The sequence below is a fragment of the Salmo salar genome, chromosome ssa03, assembly GCF_905237065.1.
Source record: "Salmo salar chromosome ssa03, Ssal_v3.1, whole genome shotgun sequence".
Lineage (NCBI taxonomy): Eukaryota > Metazoa > Chordata > Actinopteri > Salmoniformes > Salmonidae > Salmo > Salmo salar.
Window position 1 is genome coordinate 104219424 of NC_059444.1, and position 20788 is coordinate 104240211.

At 39.0% G+C, this 20788-nt stretch overlaps 1 protein-coding gene and 1 long non-coding RNA gene across 2 annotated transcripts; both read left to right on the forward strand.

The window, feature by feature from the left end:
* Positions 1-659: 659 nt before the first annotated feature.
* Positions 660-10161, forward strand: LOC123741810 (uncharacterized). The gene is made up of 4 exons (XR_006769364.1): positions 660-719; positions 5496-5600; positions 7031-7171; positions 10110-10161. It is a non-coding gene; the product is annotated as an uncharacterized lncRNA (long non-coding RNA).
* Positions 10162-11393: 1232 nt separating this feature from the next.
* LOC123741804 (NLR family CARD domain-containing protein 3-like) lies at positions 11394-13228 on the forward strand (the record flags this gene model as incomplete). The annotated part of the gene is made up of 1 exon (XM_045716009.1): positions 11394-13228. A coding segment is annotated over one exon (1734 nt), but the record flags the coding sequence as incomplete, so codon positions are not given.
* Positions 13229-20788: the final 7560 nt, after the last annotated feature.

Consider the following 20788-nt stretch of genomic DNA (forward strand, 5'->3'; position numbering starts at 1 on the left):
TTTCAACAGTGGTACAGCAACAGGTAGTCAGGGAGACATGCACTTATTAAACACATCCCCTACATTCATAACAGACTTCATTCTAAAAATATAATGTTGAGTATATTATCAAAATATTGCCACTTTATTCTCGAAATATTGCCACTTTTAAAAGTACTATCAAAAAAGTGTGACTTTAGAGAGAGAGAAAAAGAAAGAAGGGATTGAGGGGTAATTTAATCAGATTGGCTTTTTGGACAGGTCAGAGTCAATGTTTGAAGCTGTTGGCAATACACTGTAGATGTATGTGTTCAAAAGTAGCTCCTAATGTCTTCAAATCCCTGGGGAGAGAGGAGCTGCTACCCCTGGGGAGAGAGGAGCTGCTACCCCTGGAGAGAGAGGAGCTGCTACCCCTGGGGAGAGAGGAGCTGCTACCCCTGGGGAGAGAGGAGCTGCTACCCCTGGAGAGAGAGGAGCTGCTACCCCTGGGGAGAGAGGAGCTGCTACCCCTGGGGAGAGAGGAGCTGCTACCCCTGGAGAGAGAGGAGCTGCTACCCCTGGGGAGAGAGGAGCTGCTACCCCTGGGGAGAGAGAGGAGCTGCACATTGTAAGAGCTGTAAAGAGAGAGGGAGTGGAGAGAGAACAGGCAGAACCTGATATGTAAATGAGCAGAGCAAACGAAAGTAACTTTCAACGACCGAATGATCATTACAGACTCTGTTTCTATTGAGAGATAAAAGGTAAGACGACGATTGTCATGTGTATTAATATAGTTGATGGTATTGTTGTGTGTATTCATATAGTTGATGATATTGTTATGTGTATTAATATAGTTGATGATATTGTTATGTGTATTAATATAGTTGATGATATTGTTGTGTGTATTCATATAGTTGATGGTATTGTTGTGTGTATTAATATAGTTGATGATATTGTTATGTGTATTCATATAGTTGATGGTATTGTTGTGTGTATTAATATAGTTAATGATATTGTTGTGTGTATTCATATAGTTGATGATATTGTTATGTGTATTAATATAGTTAATGATATTGTTGTGTGTATTCATATAGTTGATGATATTGTTATGTGTATTAATATAGTTGATGGTATTGTTATGTGTATTCATATAGTTAATTATATTTTTGGTGGACAGTGTTATAATAGTCCTACTCTCCTTAAAATGTTTTGGATATAAATTAGATGCGTGGGGTGAATTCGTTCTGTGCCCATCTGTGTGCCCCAGGGTGATCGCTCCTACACTATCTACAATCTAAAAGGGTTCTTTGGCTGTCCCCATAGGAGAACCCTTTTTTTGGTACTAGGTAGAACACTTTTGGGTTCCGTGAAGAACCCTTTCCACAGAGGGTTCTACATGGAAGCCAGAAGGGTTCTACCTGGAACCCAAAAGCGTTCTCCTATGGGGACGGCCGGAGGACCCGTTTGGAACCCTTTATTCTAAGAGTGTACTGTATCATAGGTCTATAGACTTGTCTTCTCAAAACAGGCTTAAAACACAACAAGCAGCAAACAAACATGTTCTCTTTATAATCTACAGTTAACTCCTTTCACTCAGGAAGGTATGTTGTGTGAAAGAGAGACTAATAAATATTGTTCGAGAGACTAACAACAACTTACACTTCCTCAAAACAGTTTGTGTGTATTCATTAGTGCCCACCGTAGCAAAACGTTTCGGCAACAGAAACCGTTTAGGTCACATTGTACAGCGTTTAGAGTAAACGGTTTATGTTTTATTTAACATCTTAAAACTGTTGGCTGTGGAGTAAACTAATGAATACAACCCAGGTTGTTGCCTACGACTCGGCATGTTGATACCTGCCTCTTGCTGAAACCTGAACGTAGCCTGAGGGGTATACTATGATACAGGCTTGATATACTGGTTTTCTAAAGCTAGCCAGCTTCAGTTAGCTTCACATTCCAGCTCAGGCCTCACCCATCACAATATACACAACAGAACAGAAAAAATCACAATGAAGTTTCAAGGTGAGAATCCTGCCTGGGATTATTGTAAAGTGTGTAGATAAATTAAATGTAATGTTAGTATAGTGAATGACAGTAAAACACTCCTAACAGTCTACTACTACTGAGACAGGTTGGTGTAATGTTAGTATAGTGAATGACAGTAAAACACTCCTAACAATCTACTACTACTGAGACAGGTTGGTGTAATGTTAGTATAGTGAATGACAGTAAAACACTCCTAACTGTCTACTACTACTGAGACAGGTTGGTGTAATGTTATTATAGTGAATGACAGTAAAACACTCCTAACAGTCTACTACTACTGAGACAGGTTGGTGTAATGTTAGTATAGTGAATGACAGTAAAACACTCCTAACAATCTACTACTACTGAGACAGGTTGGTGTAATGTTAGTATAGTGAATGACAGTAAAACACTCCTAACTGTCTACTACTACTGAGACAGGTTGGTGTAATGTTATTATAGTGAATGACAGTAAAACACTCCTAACAGTCTACTACTACTGAGACAGGTTGGTGTAATGTTAGTATAGTGAATGACAGTAAAACCCTCCTAACAGTCTACTACTACTGAGACAGGTTGGTGTAATGTTAGTATAGTGAATGACAGTAAAACACTCCTAACAGTCTACTACTACTGAGACAGGTTGGTGTAATGTTAGTATAGTGAATGACAGTAAAACCCTCCTAACAGTCTACTACTACTGAGACAGGTTGGTGTCAGTTTAATCATATAAATGGAGCAGACTGGACGTGGTCAAGTCAAATTCAATATATCAATATTCAGATATTATACTTCTACATTTAACATTTCATATGATAATGTAATTGTATCATAGTTCCACTATAGTGCAGTGATCCTCTACATTTCATATGATTATGTAATTGTATCATATTTCCACTATAGTGTAGTGATCCTCTACATTTCATATGATAATGTAATTGTATCATAGTTCCTCTATAGTGCAGTGATCCTCTACATTTCATATGATAATGTAATTGTATCATAGTTCCTCTATAATGTAGTGATCCTCTACATTTCATGTGATAATGTAATTTTATCATAGTTCCTCTATAGTGTAGTGATCCTCGCTATATGAGCCACTTCACAATTCCAACCAAGTGACCCAATTGGTGCCAATGGCGCGATGCGTAGGTTGTTGACCTTTTACAGGTGCGACCTGGGTTCACTTCCCTGCCCAGCTGTTTGCTACATTGGTGTCAGAAGTGGTATGGTGTCTGTGAGGTCATCAGAATGGACCGGATGTGTGAGGGGTCTGAGTAGTCGAAGCACGGGACTAATTAATACTGATACTGGGTTAACACTATTAATACTGATACTGGGTTAACCCTATTGATACTGATACTGGGTTAACCCTATTGATACTGATACTGGGTTAACACTATTGATACTGATACTGGGTTAACACTATTGATACTGGGTTAACACTATTGATACTGGGTTAACACTATTGATACTGATACTGGGTTAACACTATTGATACTGATACTGGGTTAACACTATTAATACTGATACTGGGTTAACCCTATTGATACTGATACTGGGTTAACCCTATTGATACTGATACTGGGTTAACACTATTAATACTGATACTGGGTTAACACTATTTATACTGATACTGGGTTAACACTATTGATACTGATACTGGGTTAACACTATTGATACTGATACTGGGTTAACACTATTGATACTGGGTTAACACTATTGATACTGATACTGGGTTAACCCTATTTATACTGATACTGGGTTAACCCTATTTATACTGATACTGGGATTACACTATTGATACTGATACTGGGTTAACCCTATTTATACTAATACTGGGTTAACCCTATTTATACTGATACTGGGTTAACACTATTGATACTGATACTGGGTTAACCCTATTTATACTGATACTGGGTTAACCCTATTGATACTGATACTGGGTTAACACTATTTATACTGATACTGGGTTAACACTATTGATACTGATACTGGGTTAACCCTATTGATACTGATACTGGGTTAACCCTATTGATACTGATACTGGGTTAACCCTATTGATACTGATACTGGGTTAACCCTATTGATACTGATACTGGGTTAACCATATTGATACTGATACTGGGTTAACCCTATTGATACTGATACTGGGTTAACCCTATTGATACTGATACTGGGTTAACCCTACTTGGGGCGGCAGGTAGCTGCGCTCCAACGCTCTAGTGGTTAGTTAGAGCGTTGGATTGGTAACCGAAAGGCTGCAAGATCAAATCCCTGAGCTGACAAGGTAAAAATCGGTTGTTTACCCCTGAACAAGGCAGTTAACCCACTGTTCCTAAGCCATCATTGAAAATAAGAATTTGTTCTTAACTGACTTGCCTAGTAAAATAAATAAATAAATACTGGGTTAACCCTATTTGTGCGATGCATAGGGTGTTTTCCTTGTTCACCAGCGACCTGGGTTCACTGCCCTGCACCACTGTTTGCTACAATATTAATATCATAGACTACCTGTTAAACGAAGAGACACCACAATATGAGTGAAAGGATTTTAGGATAATATCAGTGAATGTTGATTTAGAGGTGTCTTCTGGGTTCATCCTTGTAGCTGCCTTTATCAACAGGGTGAAATGTAACAAATGACATCAGAGTTGGGAGGTAACCAGGTCCCTGTTTAAATCACCATGACAACCATTTCATTATTTCTCCAGAGCAGCAAGGGAATCTGGAGACTCAACCTTTGTAGAATCACAATCACCAAGTACATTTGCACGTACATATGTAGGATCTTAATTTGAGCCAGTTTACTACAGCAGGAAAATATTCCTGCAGCAACAGAAAATGTGAATTATTATGTGAATTATAATTAATGGACATTTTTGTAGGGGTTACTACATTTTTCGTAAGGAAAACACAAGTCTGAAATTTCTAAGTGGAAATTACAAACTTCAGAAGCCTTTTTAAACCTCAAATACACTACAAGTTTTACATTTCCTGCATTGCTGGAAAGTTCTTCTGCAGTGGGGGGTGATCAAATTAAGATCCTACATCTGTACACATAATTGTACATGGGGATATGAATGGGGGTCTATAACATCCAATCACAGAGGTTTACATCAGCTGACAGTTGCAATGTTATTGCTAATAATTCAAACTGCCCTTTTCAGATAAAGACATAAACTCTGTACAGATGTAGGATCTTAATTTGATCACCCTGTTGCAGAAAAAACTAAACTTGTAGTGTAATTGAGTGTAATTAAACTTTAGAAAAGGTTTCTGAAGATGATAAATTCCACTTTTCCATTTTAAAACTGTTCATTAATTATAATTAATTATAATCCACACAATAATTCAAATGTCCTGTTTCTGCAGGATTATTTTCCTGGTGTAGCAAACTGGCTCAAATTAAGATCCAACATCTGCAGCAATATACCCCTCTCTAATGTATATGGCTCTATTGAGATTCACTTTTGACCATTTGACATCTTGTATTTACTGTTGTTTAGGCTGGTTGAATGAGTTGCCTGTGAAAGCTACTTCATCTGCAAGAAAACAGGCGGCTGCACCAGTGACTGTCAGAAGTTTTGTGATTTCCTCATATGAACGTGAAAGTAAGTGTGTTGTCTACGCAGTTACAAAAATGGCTGATGAAACTGTGGCACATATTTCTCGGTAACATTGAATAAATGTGTTGGTATGTAGGAAAGACGGGCAGACTCTCGTACTGTTGGTCTAGACTACCTACAAACTATTATAAGGCTATGATCACTTATCATGCCGACAAACCTGATGTTCTCTGTGAACTGATCTGAACAGGTTTAGGCTGGTCATCTATGATATGTAGGTTATATACAGTACATTCTCTGTTCTGCTACTGGTAGGACTATAACATTATGTTGATCTGAACAGGTTTAGACTGGTCATCTATGATATGTAGGTTATATACAGTACATTCTCTGTCCTGCTACTGGTAGGACTATAACATTATGTTGATCTGAACAGGTTTAGGCTGGTCATCTATGATATGTAGGTTATATACAGTACATTCTCTGTCCTGCTACTGGTAGGACTATAACATTATGTTGATCTGAACAGGTTTAGACTGGTCATCTATGATATGTAGGTTATATACAGTACATTCTCTGTCCTGCTACTGGTAGGACTATAACATTATGTTGATCTGAACAGGTTTAGACTGGTCATCTATGATATGTAGGCTATAGCCGAGGTATAGACCTTGATCTGCATATCACTAACAAACTGCTATTATACATTATAACCTAGTCTACTTTACATAATATAACATCTCTCACTTGATGCAAAAAAAAAAACTTCCAGAATGGATCAACAATTTCCTCCTCGGATCAATCATGTCCGTTTTAGCCCTTCTGTCTACATTCTCAGATACGTTTAGAAAAGAACAGATTGAAAGACAATAAATAGTCTACTGTTAGTGAATACAAATACGTGTGAGACATGGCCTTGTGTTGCTGTTCTGTCTATAACTACCTTAACAAACAGAGACTAATTATTATTATTTTTATTATTATTATTATTATTATTATTATTATTATTATTGTTGCTGTACTGTCTATAACTACCTTAACAAACAGTGACTTATTATTATTATTATTATTATTATTATTATTATTGTTATTATTATTATTATTGTTGCTGTACTGTCTATAACTACCTTAACAAACAGTGACTTATTATTATTATTATTGTTATTATTTTTATTATTATTATTGTTATTATTGTTGCTGTTCTGTCTATAACTACCTTAACAAACAGTGACTTATTATTATTATTATTATTGACAGTTACCATGGAGATGAAATGTCACAACTACATGTTCATGTGATGCTTTAAATCACCTGACTGTTTCCATGTGTCTGTTAGTAAATGTTTCATAAGAGATAATTAATAAATGACAACAATTGACATTAAAGAATGACTGTGTTAACCACAACCAACATCCTGGATCTCTGTTTAGTTGTCACTGTGTTAACCACAACCAACATGTTGGATCTCTGTTTAGGGGTCAGTGCTCTAAAATGAGTCTCTCTGGGGAGAGAGAGGAGGGACCTGCCTCTAAAATGAGACTCTCTGGGGAGAGAGTGGAGGGGGGCCCTGCCTCTAAAATGAGACTCTCTAGGGAACATGACACCAAAGCCAAGAGGTGAGATGACAATTTTTGAAATAATTATTAAGAGTTTATTTCCAAAATCATTTCCAAAATCACATTCGTTTTTTCATCAGAAATGGTTGCTTATGGGTACCTTCAATATTACTGTTCTCAGATTTTCAATGAATAGATTTTTGATGGGTATATCTTTTTTAAATTATTATTACTATTATTTCTGCATGTCCTCTTTTTCAAGATGTGGCCGATTTAAACAACAGAATACTCTTTAAAATTAGATTTTTTATTTTTTTACGACATCTTGTTTTTAAATGGCTGCTGGAAATTAGATCGAAAGCATCGAAATCTTCATTCAAAGGCATCAAATTGAGTGAATGCTGCGCAGGTTCACTGAGTTGCAAACCAAATGGATTACTGCAACTCGCTGTTGGCTGGGCTCCCTGCCTGTGCCATTAAACCCCTACAACTCATCCAGAACGCCGCAGCCCGTCTGGTGTTCAACCTTCCCAAGTTCTCTCACGTCACCCCGCTCCTCCGCTCTCTCCACTGGCTTCCAGTCGAAGCTCGCATCCGCTACAAGACCATGGTGCTTGCCTACGGAGCTGTGAGGGGAACGGCACCTCCGTACCTTCAGGCTCTGATCAGGCCCTACACCCAAACAAGGGCACTGCGTTCATCCACCTCTGGCCTGCTGGCCCCCCTACCTCTGAGGAAGCACAGTTCCCGCTCAGCCCAGTCAAAACTGTTCGCTGCTCTGGCACCCCAATGGTGGAACAAGCTCCATCACGACGCCAGGACAGCGGAGTCAATCACCACCTTCCGGAGACACCTGAAACCCCACCTCTTTAAGGAATACCTAGGATAGGATAAAGTAATCCTTCTAACCCCCCCCTTAAAAGATTTGTGGTTGTTCCACTGGATATCATAAGGTGAATGCACCAATTTGTAAGTCGCTCTGGATAAGAGCGTCTGCTAAATGACTTAAATGTAAATGTAAAATGTCTAGCTCATTGATTTGTAGATCTGACACAGTTGCTACCTCAGATTATGAGCCTAGCAGGTGTCGTGAATGAGGTATGTAGTACCCACAGAAGGCCACAGGGAGGAGCAAGAGAGATATAAACCCATACAGTTTATCTCTTTAAATACCCTGAACCTAACAATCAATCTAATGTATTTATGAAGCCCTTTTTACATCAGCAGATGTCACAACGTGATGTGCAGAAACTCTTAACACTACGTATTACCTGTTTTAGCCTGAACCCTAATTCCAGGGTAGGGTAGCGTAGAACAGTTCTAGAAACTATTTTAGTACTAAATAGCATTTTGATTATTTTGTTAACCAAAATCTATCTAAGCATTTTGCTTTTATTGTTTTGTTATTTTATTAGATTTACTATTTGTAAGGCAGAACACTTGATTAACAAGACACACTAGTTTAATTTTCAAAATGTGTTTTAAACTTGGTGACCTGGTGACCTCTATGTGAAAGTCCAGCAATTGGCGTGGGATAGATGGGGAAGGTTTGAGACTGATCTAAGGAATTAATGGGACAAAGAAAAATACACTTTATTTCTCAGCTACCTCACCATGTCTGTATGTGAATGAATAGCTTTTAATTGCTAAATATTTCCAATAGATGGAAGCATAAGACCACAAAGCATCAGTTATAGGCTACAAGCAGCAATATGATTGACATAAAATAGCATGCAACCACAGACTATATGTCCCATGATTCTCTAAAATGGTCACTCATTACTTTAGTTAGCTATATATCTCGTGTTAGGGCTGTGTTACTTTTGGGAGAGCAACAAAAATAGTGACCAAAAAGGTATTGAACCCCAGGTAAATTATCACTAGTCAGAACCTCAACCTTAGTATAACATTACATGCATGATAAAAAAATCTTAATATCTGATATTGTGAGTAAACAACCTCAGAATAGAAAAGACAAGAGTGCGTCTTCCAGCCCTCCAATAAATTACATCATTCAACCCTCCCGGTTAGTAAATTTACCACAACATGCCCCTTGGCTTTTCAAATAAAAACAGGTAATAATAAACATGAATCATCATTATATTACTAAACAGTAATCTTTTAAATGCTTTTGCAGTCTTCCTCTTGCGTTAGCAGTGTGGAAAGGACAGACAGAAGCCCACACAGGAGTTTTCCTATGAGGGGGAGTGGTGGTGCATCCAGGGAGAAAACTAAACTGATCTTCTGAATTGTCATTGTGGTCTTATGCTGCCATCTATTGGAATTATGTAGCAACTGCAGTACTACTGAATAATGTGTAATTCCTTACTAATGAAGTAATTACTCAGAATTCCAAAATATACAATCTTCTAGTTTATTTTATCACTTACAACCATAACCACTTATACCATAACAAACAATTAAACTGACATAAACCAAAAACACCATACATTTAGTTAATTTAGTTAATTACCAAATTGAGCCGGTCGGTCACATTTGAGAGTGTGTCAGGTTCGTCGTAAGGATGGGATCAAACTGCAGCGGGAATGTGAATCATCTTCTTGAATGTATTAAAGAAATGAACACTGACCAAAAGCACGACGAAAAACAGTCCTGTAAGGTACATAGAAACGGAAAAACTACCCACAAACCCATGGAAAAACACCCCCAACTAAATAGGACCCTCAATTAGAGGCAACGAGGAACAGCTGCCTCCAATTGAAGGTCAACCCAATGAACTACACATAGAAATATAAGAACTAGAACAAACAGAAATATATTAACATAGAACATAACCCCCCAAAAAAACGAAACACACAAAACAAACACACCACTGCCACGTCCTGAGCAACTGCAATAACAAAATGACCCCTTTTCTGGTCAGGACGTGACAGAGTGAGGCAGATATATTTTTGTCTGAAATGAAACCATCAAGTGATAGATTTTAAACAAATACCTGTTTGTGAGATATGTAATATTTGTCTCTGTTGTGTTGAAGCCCAATCAAGCAGGAGAGACCAGCCTCCCCTGTATCCAGCTGTGTGTCCATGAAGAGTGACCAGTCTATGGATCCTCCTATAGTGTTTAGAGAGGGAGACTTTTCTACTGAACAAAGGTAAGAAGAACTCATGGGTCATGGTCAGTGAGTTAAACAACACTGTCTCTAGTCATTTCTCCTCTCCCATTTTCACATTTCTTTTGGTTGTTTTCATAATCCATAGGCTAATCCTTTAGTCCATTTTCATAGTCCTAAAACAGTGTGTGTGTGTGTGTGTGTGTGTGTGTGTGTGTGTGTGTGTGTGTGTGTGTGTGTGTGTGTGTGTGTGTGTGTGTGTGTGTGTGTGTGTGTGTGTGTGTGTGTGTGTGTGTGTGTGTGTGTACTCCCTGGTTGATTAGATGTAATCTCATGTTTTGTCCACAGAAACCAACAGGAGAGATCAGAGTCAGAGATTCTCAGTGGTCAGTCTTCCCAGAGTCATCAAACAGACCTGGACTCCATATTCAGTGTATGTGGTCCTGTTATGAACATTTGTTTTTGTTTTCCTCAAGTAAAGTTGATCTGTCAATTATTCATTATTGTGTTATAGAGAAAGCATTTATTCTCTTGCTTAACTTATTTACTTGATTTATTTTAGTTGCTTGAAGAGAAAATGATGACATTTGTGAAGAACGAGCTGAAGATGTTCAAGAGGATTCTTAGTCCAGAACTCCCAGAAGGCTTTGAGAGTCAGAAGCAGGAAGAGGAAGTGGTGGATGCTGAAGATGAGAAGCAGGAGAGCAGTGCCAGAGAGGGGGCTCTGAAGATCACACTGCACGTCCTGAGGAAAATGAACCAGAAGGAGCTTGCTGACACACTGGAGAAATGTAAGATCTGTCTGCCTCATGTTGAATGCTGTTTTATAACATTTAAAAGCTGTAGCTAAAGTACAGCTAAAATAGCTGTGTAACTCAATGATATTGTAGCAGCCTTAACACAACACCTAGTGGCCTCATCAAGTAGCAGAAGGGATGTGTTGTGGTGATTAATTTAGAGAGACAGAGAGAGACAACATGAATAATACCATCAATAATACCAATAATAATATAATCAGTCACACCAGTCTGTAATGCATTATGAAAACATTTACACATTTATACATTCAGTTATGAGAATAAATGATTATAATTTAAAATGTTATAACAGTCCTACAATACTGTAGTTATTAAAACAGACGTAATATTAATATCCTCTGTGTTATTTCTAGATTCAGATGAGCTTGCTGTGATTTGCCAACGTGAACTCAAATCTAATCTAAAGAAGAAGTTTCAATGTGTATTTGAGGGGATCGCTAAACAAGGAAACCCAACACTTCTCAATAAGATCTACACAGAGCTCTACATCACAGAGGGAGGAACAGGAGAGGTCAATAATGAACATGAGCTGAGACAGATTGAGACAACAACCAGGAAACAAGCAAGACCAGAGACTGCAATCAAATGTAACGACATCTTCAAACCCTTAACTGGACAAGACAAACTTATCAGAACTGTGCTGACAAAGGGAGTCGCTGGCATTGGAAAAACAGTCTCTGTGCAGAAGTTCATTCTGGACTGGGCTGAAGGAAAAGCAAATCAGGATGTCCAATTTGTATTTTCATTCCCTTTCCGGGAGCTGAATTTGATGAAAGGGGAAAATACTTTCATTGAACTTCTCAATAACTTCTCAATGGAAACCAAACAATCAACAATCTCCAACTTCGACAAGTACAAAGTTCTGTTCATCTTTGATGGTCTGGATGAGTGCCGACTGCCCCTAGACTTCCAGAAGAACAAGATCTGTTGGGACGTCACAGAGTCAACCTCAGTGGATGTTCTGCTGACAAATCTCATCAAGGGAAATCTGCTTCCCTCTGCTCTCCTCTGGATAACTACCCGACCTGCAGCAGCCAATAAGATCCCTTCAGGGTGTGTTGACCAGGTGACAGAGGTACGAGGGTTCAAAGACCCACAGAAGGAGGAGTACTTCAGGAAGAGATTCAGTGATGAGGACCTGGCCAGCAGAATCATCTCACACATAAAGAGATCAAGGAGCCTCCACATCATGTGCCACATTCCAGTCTTCTGTTGGATTTCTGCAACAGTCCTCGAACACATGCTGAAACATAAGAGAGAAGAGATGCCCAAGACTCTGACTGAGATGTACACACACCTTGTGGTGTTTCATACCAAACAGAAGAATGAAAAGTATCTTGGGATAGAAGAGACAGGTCCACACTGGAATAAAGAGAGCATTCTGTCACTGGGAAAACTGGCTTTTCAACAGCTTGTGAATGGCAATCTGATTTTCTATGAAGAAGACCTGAAGGAGGTTGGCATTGATGTCAATGAAGCCTCTGTGTACTCAGGATTGTGCACACAGCTCTTTAAAGAGGAATGTGTTCTGTACCAAGACAAGGTGTACTGCTTCGTGCATCTGAGCATTCAGGAGTTTCTGGCTGCTGTATATGTGTTCCTCTCATTCATCAACAACAATGAGAATCTCATGGACAAACTGAAAACAAAAGATGAGCCTGAAGTTACTTTCTACAAGAGTGCTGTGGATAAAGCCTTACAAAGTGAGACAGGAAACCTGGACCTGTTCCTCCGCTTCCTTCTGGGACTTTCACTGGAGTCCAATCAGAAGCACTTACGAGGTCTACTGACAAAGACAAGATGCAGCTCACAGAGCCATGAAGAGACAGTAAAGTACATCAAGGAGAAGATCAGGGAGAATCCCTCTCCAGAGAGGAGCATCAATCTGTTCCACTGTCTGAATGAACTGAATGACCATTCTCTAGTGGAGGAGATCCAAAGCTTCCTGAGCTCAGGAAGTCTCTCAAAACCCAACCTGTCACCTGCACAGTGGTCAGCTCTGGTCTTTGTGTTGCTGACTTCAGAAAAGGAGCTGGATGTGTTTGACCTGAAGAAATTCTCCAGATCAGAGGAAGGTCTTCTGAGGCTGCTGCCAGTGGTCAAAGCCTCCAGAGCTGCTCTGTGAGTAAATAGAATGACATTTAAGAACTTATCATCAGGAAGAAATGAATATCATTGTCCTTCTACACTACTGGTGTTAAATAAACAGTGTGTTTGTGAAGTCATGATGATCTTGTTGCAGGCTGTCAGGCTGTGGAGTCACAGAGAAAGGCTGTGCTTCTCTGGTCTCAGCTCTGAGGTCAAACCCTTCACACCTGAGAGAGCTGGATCTGAGTAACAATGACCTGAAGGATTCAGGAGTGAAGCTGGTCTCTGCTGGACTGGGGAATCCCCACTGTAAACTGGAGACTCTGAGGTCAGTATTCCTGTAGTTGGTCAACAAGTGATAACTGTTCACCAGATCCACATGTGTTTACCAGACACACATAGTCCACACCATATGTGTTTGGACAGTGAAGCTTACATTTTACATTTGGTGCTATGCTCCAGCATTTTGGATTTGAGATAGAATGTTTCATATTAGGTGACAGTACAGAATGTCACCTTTTATTTGAGGTTAATGGTGAGAGGTTAGCATGTTTTGTTGTGGTCTCAGTTATTGGTAATGGTGAGAGGTTAGCATGTTTTGTTGTAGCCTCTGTTATTGGTAATGGTGAGAAGTTAGCATGTTTTGTTGTAGCCTCTGTTATTGGTAATGGTGAGAGGTTAGCATGTTTTGTTGTATCCTCTGTTATTGGTAACGGTGAGAGGTAAACATGTTTTGTTGTAGCCTCTGTTATTGGTAATGGTGAGAGGTTAGCGTGTTTTGTTGTAGCCTCTGTTATTGGTAATGGTGAGAGGTTAGCATGTTTTGTTGTAGCCTCTGTTATTGGTAATGGTGAGAGGTTAGCATGTTTTGTTGTAGCCTCTGTTATTGGTAATGGTGAGAGGTTAGCATGTTTTGTTGTAGCCTCTGTTATTGGTAATGGTGAGAGGTTAGCATGTTTTGTTGTAGCCTCTGTTATTGGTAATGGTGAGAGGTTAGCATGTTTTGTTTTAGCCTCTGTTATTGGTAATGGTGAGAGTTTAGCATGTTTTGTTGTAGCCTCTATTATTGGTAATGGTGAGAGGTTAGCATGTTTTGTAGCCTCTGTTATTGGTAATGGTGAGAGGTTAGCATGTTTTGTAGCCTCTGTTATTGGTAATGGTGAGAGGTTAGCATGTTTTTTTTTAGCCTCTGTTATTGGTAATGTGGAGAGGTTAGTATGTTTTGTTGTATCCTCTGTTATTGGTAATGGTGAGAGATTAGCATGTTTTGTAGCCTCTGTTATTGGTAATGGTGAGTGCTTAGCATGTTTTGTTGTAGCCTCTGTTATTGGTAATGGTGAGAGGTTAGCATGTTTTGTTGTATCCTCTGTTATTGGTGATGGTGATAGGTTAGCATGTTTTGCTGTAGTCTCTGTTATTGGTAATGGTGAGAGGTTAGCATGTTTTGCTGTAGCCTCTGTTATTGGTAATGGTGAGAGGTTAGCATGTTTTGTTGTAGCCTCTGTTATTGGTAATGGTGAGAGGTTAGCATGTTTTGTTGTAGCCCCTGTTATTGGTAATGGTTAGAGGTTAGCATGTTTTGTTGTAGCCTCTGTTATTGGTAATGGTGAGAGGTTAGCATGTTTTGTTGTAGCCTCTGTTATTGGTAATGGTGAGAGGTTAGCATGTTTTGTTGTATCCTCTGTTATTAGTAATGGTGAGAGTTTAGCATGTTTTGTTGTAGCCTCTATTATTGGTAATGGTGAGAGGTTAGCATGCTTTGTTGTAGGCTCTGTTATTGGTAAAGGTGAGAGGTTAGCATGTTTTGTTGTAGCCTCTGTTATTGGTAATGGTGAGAGGTTAGCATGTTTTGTTGTAGCCTCTGTTATTGTTAATGGTGAGAGTTTAGCATGTTTTGTTGTAGCCTCTGTTATTGCCAATGGTGAGAGGTTAGCATGTTTTGTTGTAGCCTCTGTTATTGGTAATGGTGAGAGGTTAGCATGCTTTGTTGTAGCCTCTGTTATTGGTAATGGTGAGAGGTTAGCATGTTTTGTTGTAGCCTCTGTTATTGGTAATGGTGAGAGGTTAGCATGTTTTGTTGTAGCCTCTTTTATTGGTAATGGTGAGAGGTTAGCATGTTTTGTTGTATCCCCTGTTATTGGTAATGGTGAGAGTTTAGCATGTTTTGTTGTAACCTCTATTATTGGTAATGATGAGAGGTTAGCATGTTTTGTAACCTCTTATTGTTAATGGTGAGAGGTTAGCATGTTTTGTAGCCTCTGTTATTGGTAATGGTGAGAGGTTAGCATGTTTTGTTGTAGCCTCTGTTATTGGTAATGGTGAGAGGTTAGCATGTTTTGTTGTAGCCTCTTTTATTGGTAATGGTGAGAGGTTAGCATGTTTTGTTGTATCCCCTGTTATTGGTAATGGTGAGAGTTTAGCATGTTTTGTTGTAGCCTCTGTTATTGGTAATGGTGAGAGGTTAGCATGCTTTGTTGTAGCCTCTGTTATTGGTAATGGTGAGAGGTTAGCATGTTTTGTTGTAGCCTCTGTTATTGGTAATGGTGAGAGGTTAGCATGTTTTGTTGTAGCCTCTTTTATTGGTAATGGTGAGAGGTTAGCATGTTTTGTTGTATCCCCTGTTATTGGTAATGGTGAGAGTTTAGCATGTTTTGTTGTAGCCTCTATTATTGGTAATGATGAGAGGTTAGCATGTTTTGTAACCTCTTATTGTTAATGGTGAGAGGTTAGCATGTTTTGTAGCCTCTGTTATTGGTAATGGTGAGAGGTTAGCATGTTTTTTTGTAGCCTCTGTTGTTGGTAATGTGGAGAGGTTATTATGTTTTGTTGTATCCTCTGTTATTGGTAATGGTGAGAGGTTAGCATGTTTTGTTGTATCCTCTGTTATTGGTAATGGTGAGAGGTTAGCATGTTTTGTAGCCTCTGTTATTGGTAATGGTGAGTGCTTAGCATGTTTTGTTGTAGCCTTTGTTATTGGTAATGGTGAGAGGTTAGCATGTTTTGTTGTAGCCTCTGTTATTGGTAATTGTGAGAGGTTAGCATGTTTTGTTGTAGCCTCTGTTATTGGTAATGGTGAGAGGTTAGCATGTTTTGTTGTATCCTCGGTTATTGGTAATGGTGAGAGCTTAGCATGTTTTGTTGTAGCCTCTGTTATTGGTAATGGTGAGAGGTTAGCATTTTTGTTGTAGACTCTGTTATTGGTAATTGTGAGAGGTTAGCATGTTTTGTTGTAGCCTCTGTTATTGGTAATGGTGAGAGGTTAGCATGTTTTGTTGTAGCCTCTGTTATTGGTAATGGTGAGAGGTTAGCATGTTTTGCTGTAGCCTCTGTTTTTTGGTAATGGTGAGAGATTAGCATGTTTTGTTGTAGCCTCTGTTATTGGTAATGGTGAGAGGTTAGCATGCTTTGTTGTAGCCTCTGTTATTGGTAATGGTGAGAGGTTAGCATGTTTTGTTGTAGCCTCTGTTATTGGTAATGGTGAGAGGTTAGCATGTTTTGTTGTAGCCTCTTTTATTGGTAATGGTGAGAGGTTAGCATTTTTTGTTGTATCCCCTGTTATTGGTAATGGTGAGAGTTTAGCATGTTTTGTTGTAGCCTCTATTATTGGTAATGATGAGAGGTTAGCATGTTTTGTAACCTCTTATTGTTAATGGTGAGAGGTTAGCATGTTTTGTAGCCTCTGTTATTGGTAATGGTGAGAGGTTAGCATGTTTTGTTGTAGCCTCTGTTATTGGTAATGGTGAGAGGTTAGCATGTTTTGTTGTAGCCTCTGTTATTATTAATGGTGAGAGTTTAGCATGTTTTGTTGTAGCCTCTGTTATTGCCAATGGTGAGAGGTTAGCATGTTTTGTTGTAGCCTCTGTTATTGGTAATGGTGAGAGGTTAGCATGCTTTGTTGTAGCCTCTGTTATTGGTAATGGTGAGAGGTTAGCATGTTTTGTTGTAGCCTCTGTTATTGGTAATGGTGAGAGGTTAGCATGTTTTGTTGTAGCCTCTTTTATTGGTAATGGTGAGAGGTTAGCATGTTTTGTTGTATCCCCTGTTATTGGTAATGGTGAGAGTTTAGCATGTTTTGTTGTAGCCTCTATTATTGGTAATGATGAGAGGTTAGCATGTTTTGTAACCTCTTATTGTTAATGGTGAGAGGTTAGCATGTTTTGTAGCCTCTGTTATTGGTAATGGTGAGAGGTTAGCATGTTTTTTGTAGCCTCTGTTGTTGGTAATGTGGAGAGGTTAGTATGTTTTGTTGTATCCTCTGTTATTGGTAATGGTGAGAGGTTAGCATGTTTTGTTGTATCCTCTGTTATTGGTAATGGTGAGAGGTTAGCATGTTTTGTAGCCTCTGTTATTGGTAATGGTGAGTGCTTAGCATGTTTTGTTGTAGCCTCTGTTATTGGTAATGGTGAGAGGTTAGCATGTTTTGTTGTAGCCTCTGTTATTGGTAATTGTGAGAGGTTAGCATGTTTTGTTGTAGCCTCTGTTATTGGTAATGGTGAGAGGTTAGCATGTTTTGTTGTATCCTCTGTTATTGGTAATGGTGAGAGCTTAGCATGTTTTGTTGTAGCCTCTGTTATTGGTAATGGTGAGAGGTTAGCATTTTTTGTTGTAGACTCTGTTATTGGTAATTGTGAGAGGTTAGCATGTTTTGTTGTAGCCTCTGTTATTGGTAATGGTGAGAGGTTAGCATGTTTTGTTGTAGCCTCTGTTATTGGTAATGGTGAGAGGTTAGCATGTTTTGTTGTAGCCTCTGTAATTGGTAATGGTGAGAGGTTAGCATGTTTTGTTGTAGCCTCTGTTATTGGTAATGGTGAGATGTTAGCATGTTTTATTGTAGCCTCTGTTATTGGTAATGGTGAGAGGTTAGCATGTTTTGTTGTAGCCTATGTTATTGGTAATGGTGAGAGGTTATCATGTTTTGTTGTAGCCTCTGTTATTGGTAATGGTGAGAGGTTAGCATGTTTGTTGTAGCCTCTGTTATTGGTAATGGTGAGAGGTTAGCGCATCTTGTTGTAGCCTCTGTTATTGGTAATGGTGAGAGGTTAGCATGTTTTGTTGTAGCCTCTGTAATTGGTAATGGTGAGAGGTTAGCATGTTTTGTTGTAGCCTCTGTTATTGGTAATGGTGAGATGTTAGCATGTTTTGTTGTAGCCTCTGTTATTGGTAATGGTGAGAGGTTAGCATGTTTTGTTGTAGCCTCTGTTATTGGTAATGGTGAGAGGTTATCATGTTTTGTTGTAGCGTCTATTATTGGTAATGGTGAGAGGTTAGCATGTTTGTTGTAGCCTCTGTTATTGGTAATGGTGAGAGGTTAGCGCATCTTGTTGTAGCCTCTGTTATTGGTAATGGTGAGAGGTTAGCATGTTTTGTTGTAGCCTCTGTAATTGGTAATGGTGAGAGGTTAGCATGTTTTGTTGTAGCCTCTGTTATTGGTAATGTGAGATGTTAGCATGTTTTGTTGTAGCCTCTGTTATTGGTAATGGTGAGAGGTTAGCATGTTTTGTTGTAGCCTCTGTTATTGGTAATGGTGAGAGGTTATCATGTTTTGTTGTAGCGTCTGTTATTGGTAATGGTGAGAGGTTAGCATGTTTTGTTGTATCCTCTGTTATTGGTAACGGTGAGAGGTAAACATGTTTTGTTGTAGCCTCTGTTATTGGTAATGGTGAGAGGTTAGCATGTTTGTTGTAGCCTCTGTTATTGGTAATGGTGAGAGGTTAGCGCATCTTGTTGTAGCCTCTGTTATTGGTAATGGTGAGAGGTTAGCATGTTTTGTTGTAGCCTCTGTAATTGGTAATGGTGAGAGGTTAGCATGTTTTGTTGTATCCTCTGTTATTGGTAACGGTGAGAGGTAAACATGTTTTGTTGTAGCCTCTGTTATTGGTAATGGTGAGAGGTTAGCGTGTTTTGTTGTAGCCTCTGTTATTGCTAATGGTGAGAGGTTAGCATGTTTTGTTGTAGCCTCTGTTATTGGTAATGGTGAGAGGTTAGCATGTTTTGTTGTAGCCTCTGTTATTGGTAATGGTGAGAGGTTAGCATGTTTTGTTGTAGCCTCTGTTATTGGTAATGGTGAGAGGTTAGCATGTTTTGTTGTAGCCTCTGTTATTGGTAATGGTGAGAGGTTAGCATGTTTTGTTTTAGCCTCTGTTATTGGTAATGGTGAGAGTTTAGCATGTTTTGTTGTAGCCTCTATTATTGGTAATGGTGAGAGGTTAGCATGTTTTGTAGCCTCTGTTATTGGTAATGGTGAGAGGTTAGCATGTTTTGTAGCCTCTGTTATTGGTAATGGTGAGAGGTTAGCATGTTTTTTTGTAGCCTCTGTTATTGTTAATGTGGAGAGGTTAGTATGTTTTGTTGTATCCTCTGTTATTGGTAATGGTGAGAGGTTAGCATGTTTTGTTGTATCCTCTGTTATTGGTAATGGTGAGAGGTTAGCATGTTTTGTAGCCTCTGTTATTGGTAATGGTGAGTGCTTAGCATGTTTTGTTGTAGCCTCTGTTATTGGTAATGGTGAGAGGTTAGCATGTTTTGTTGTATCCTCTGTTATTGGTGATGGTGATAGGTTAGCATGTTTTGCGGTAGTCTCTGTTATTGGTAATGGTGAGAGGTTAGCATGTTTTGCTGTAGCCTCTGTTATTGGTAATGGTGAGAGGTTAGCATGTTTTGTTGTAGCCTCTGTTATTGGTAATGGTGAGAGGTTAACATGTTTTGTTGTAGCCCCTGTTATTGGTAATGGTTAGAGGTTAGCATGTTTTGTTGTAGCCTCTGTTATTGGTAATGGTGAGAGGTTAGCATGTTTTGTTGTAGCCTCTGTTATTGTTAATTGTGAGAGGTTAGCATTTTTTGTTGTATCCTCTGTTATTGGTAATGGTGAGAGGTTAGCATGTTTTGTTGTAGCCTCTGTTATTGGTAATGGTGAGAGGTTAGCATGTTTTGTTGTATCCTCTGTTATTGGTAATGGTGAGAGTTTAGCATGTTTTGTTGTAGCCTCTATTATTGGTAATGGTGAGAGGTTAGCATGCTTTGTTGTAGGCTCTGTTATTGGTAAAGGTGAGAGGTTAGCATGTTTTGTTGTAGCCTCTGTTATTGGTAATGGTGAGAGGTTAGCATGTTTTGTTGTAGCCTCTGTTATTGTTAATGGTGAGAGGTTAGCATGTTTTGTTGTAGCCTCTGTTATTGCCAATGGTGAGAGGTTAGCATGTTTTGTTGTAGCCTCTGTTATTGGTAATGGTGAGAGGTTAGCATGCTTTGTTGTAGCCTCTGTTATTGGTAATGGTGAGAGGTTAGCATGTTTTGTTGTAGCCTCTGTTATTGGTAATGGTGAGAGGTTAGCATGTTTTGTTGTAGCCTCTTTTATTGGTAATGGTGAGAGGTTAGCATGTTTTGTTGTATCCCCTGTTATTGGTAATGGTGAGAGTTTAGCATGTTTTGTTGTAGCCTCTATTATTGGTAATGATGAGAGGTTAGCATGTTTTGTAACCTCTTATTGTTAATGGTGAGAGGTTAGCATGTTTTGTAGCCTCTGTTATTGGTAATGGTGAGAGGTTAGCATGTTTTTTGTAGCCTCTGTTGTTGGTAATGTGGAGAGGTTAGTATGTTTTGTTGTATCCTCTGTTATTGGTAATGGTGAGAGGTTAGCATGTTTTGTTGTATCCTCTGTTATTGGTAATGGTGAGAGGTTAGCATGTTTTGTAGCCTCTGTTA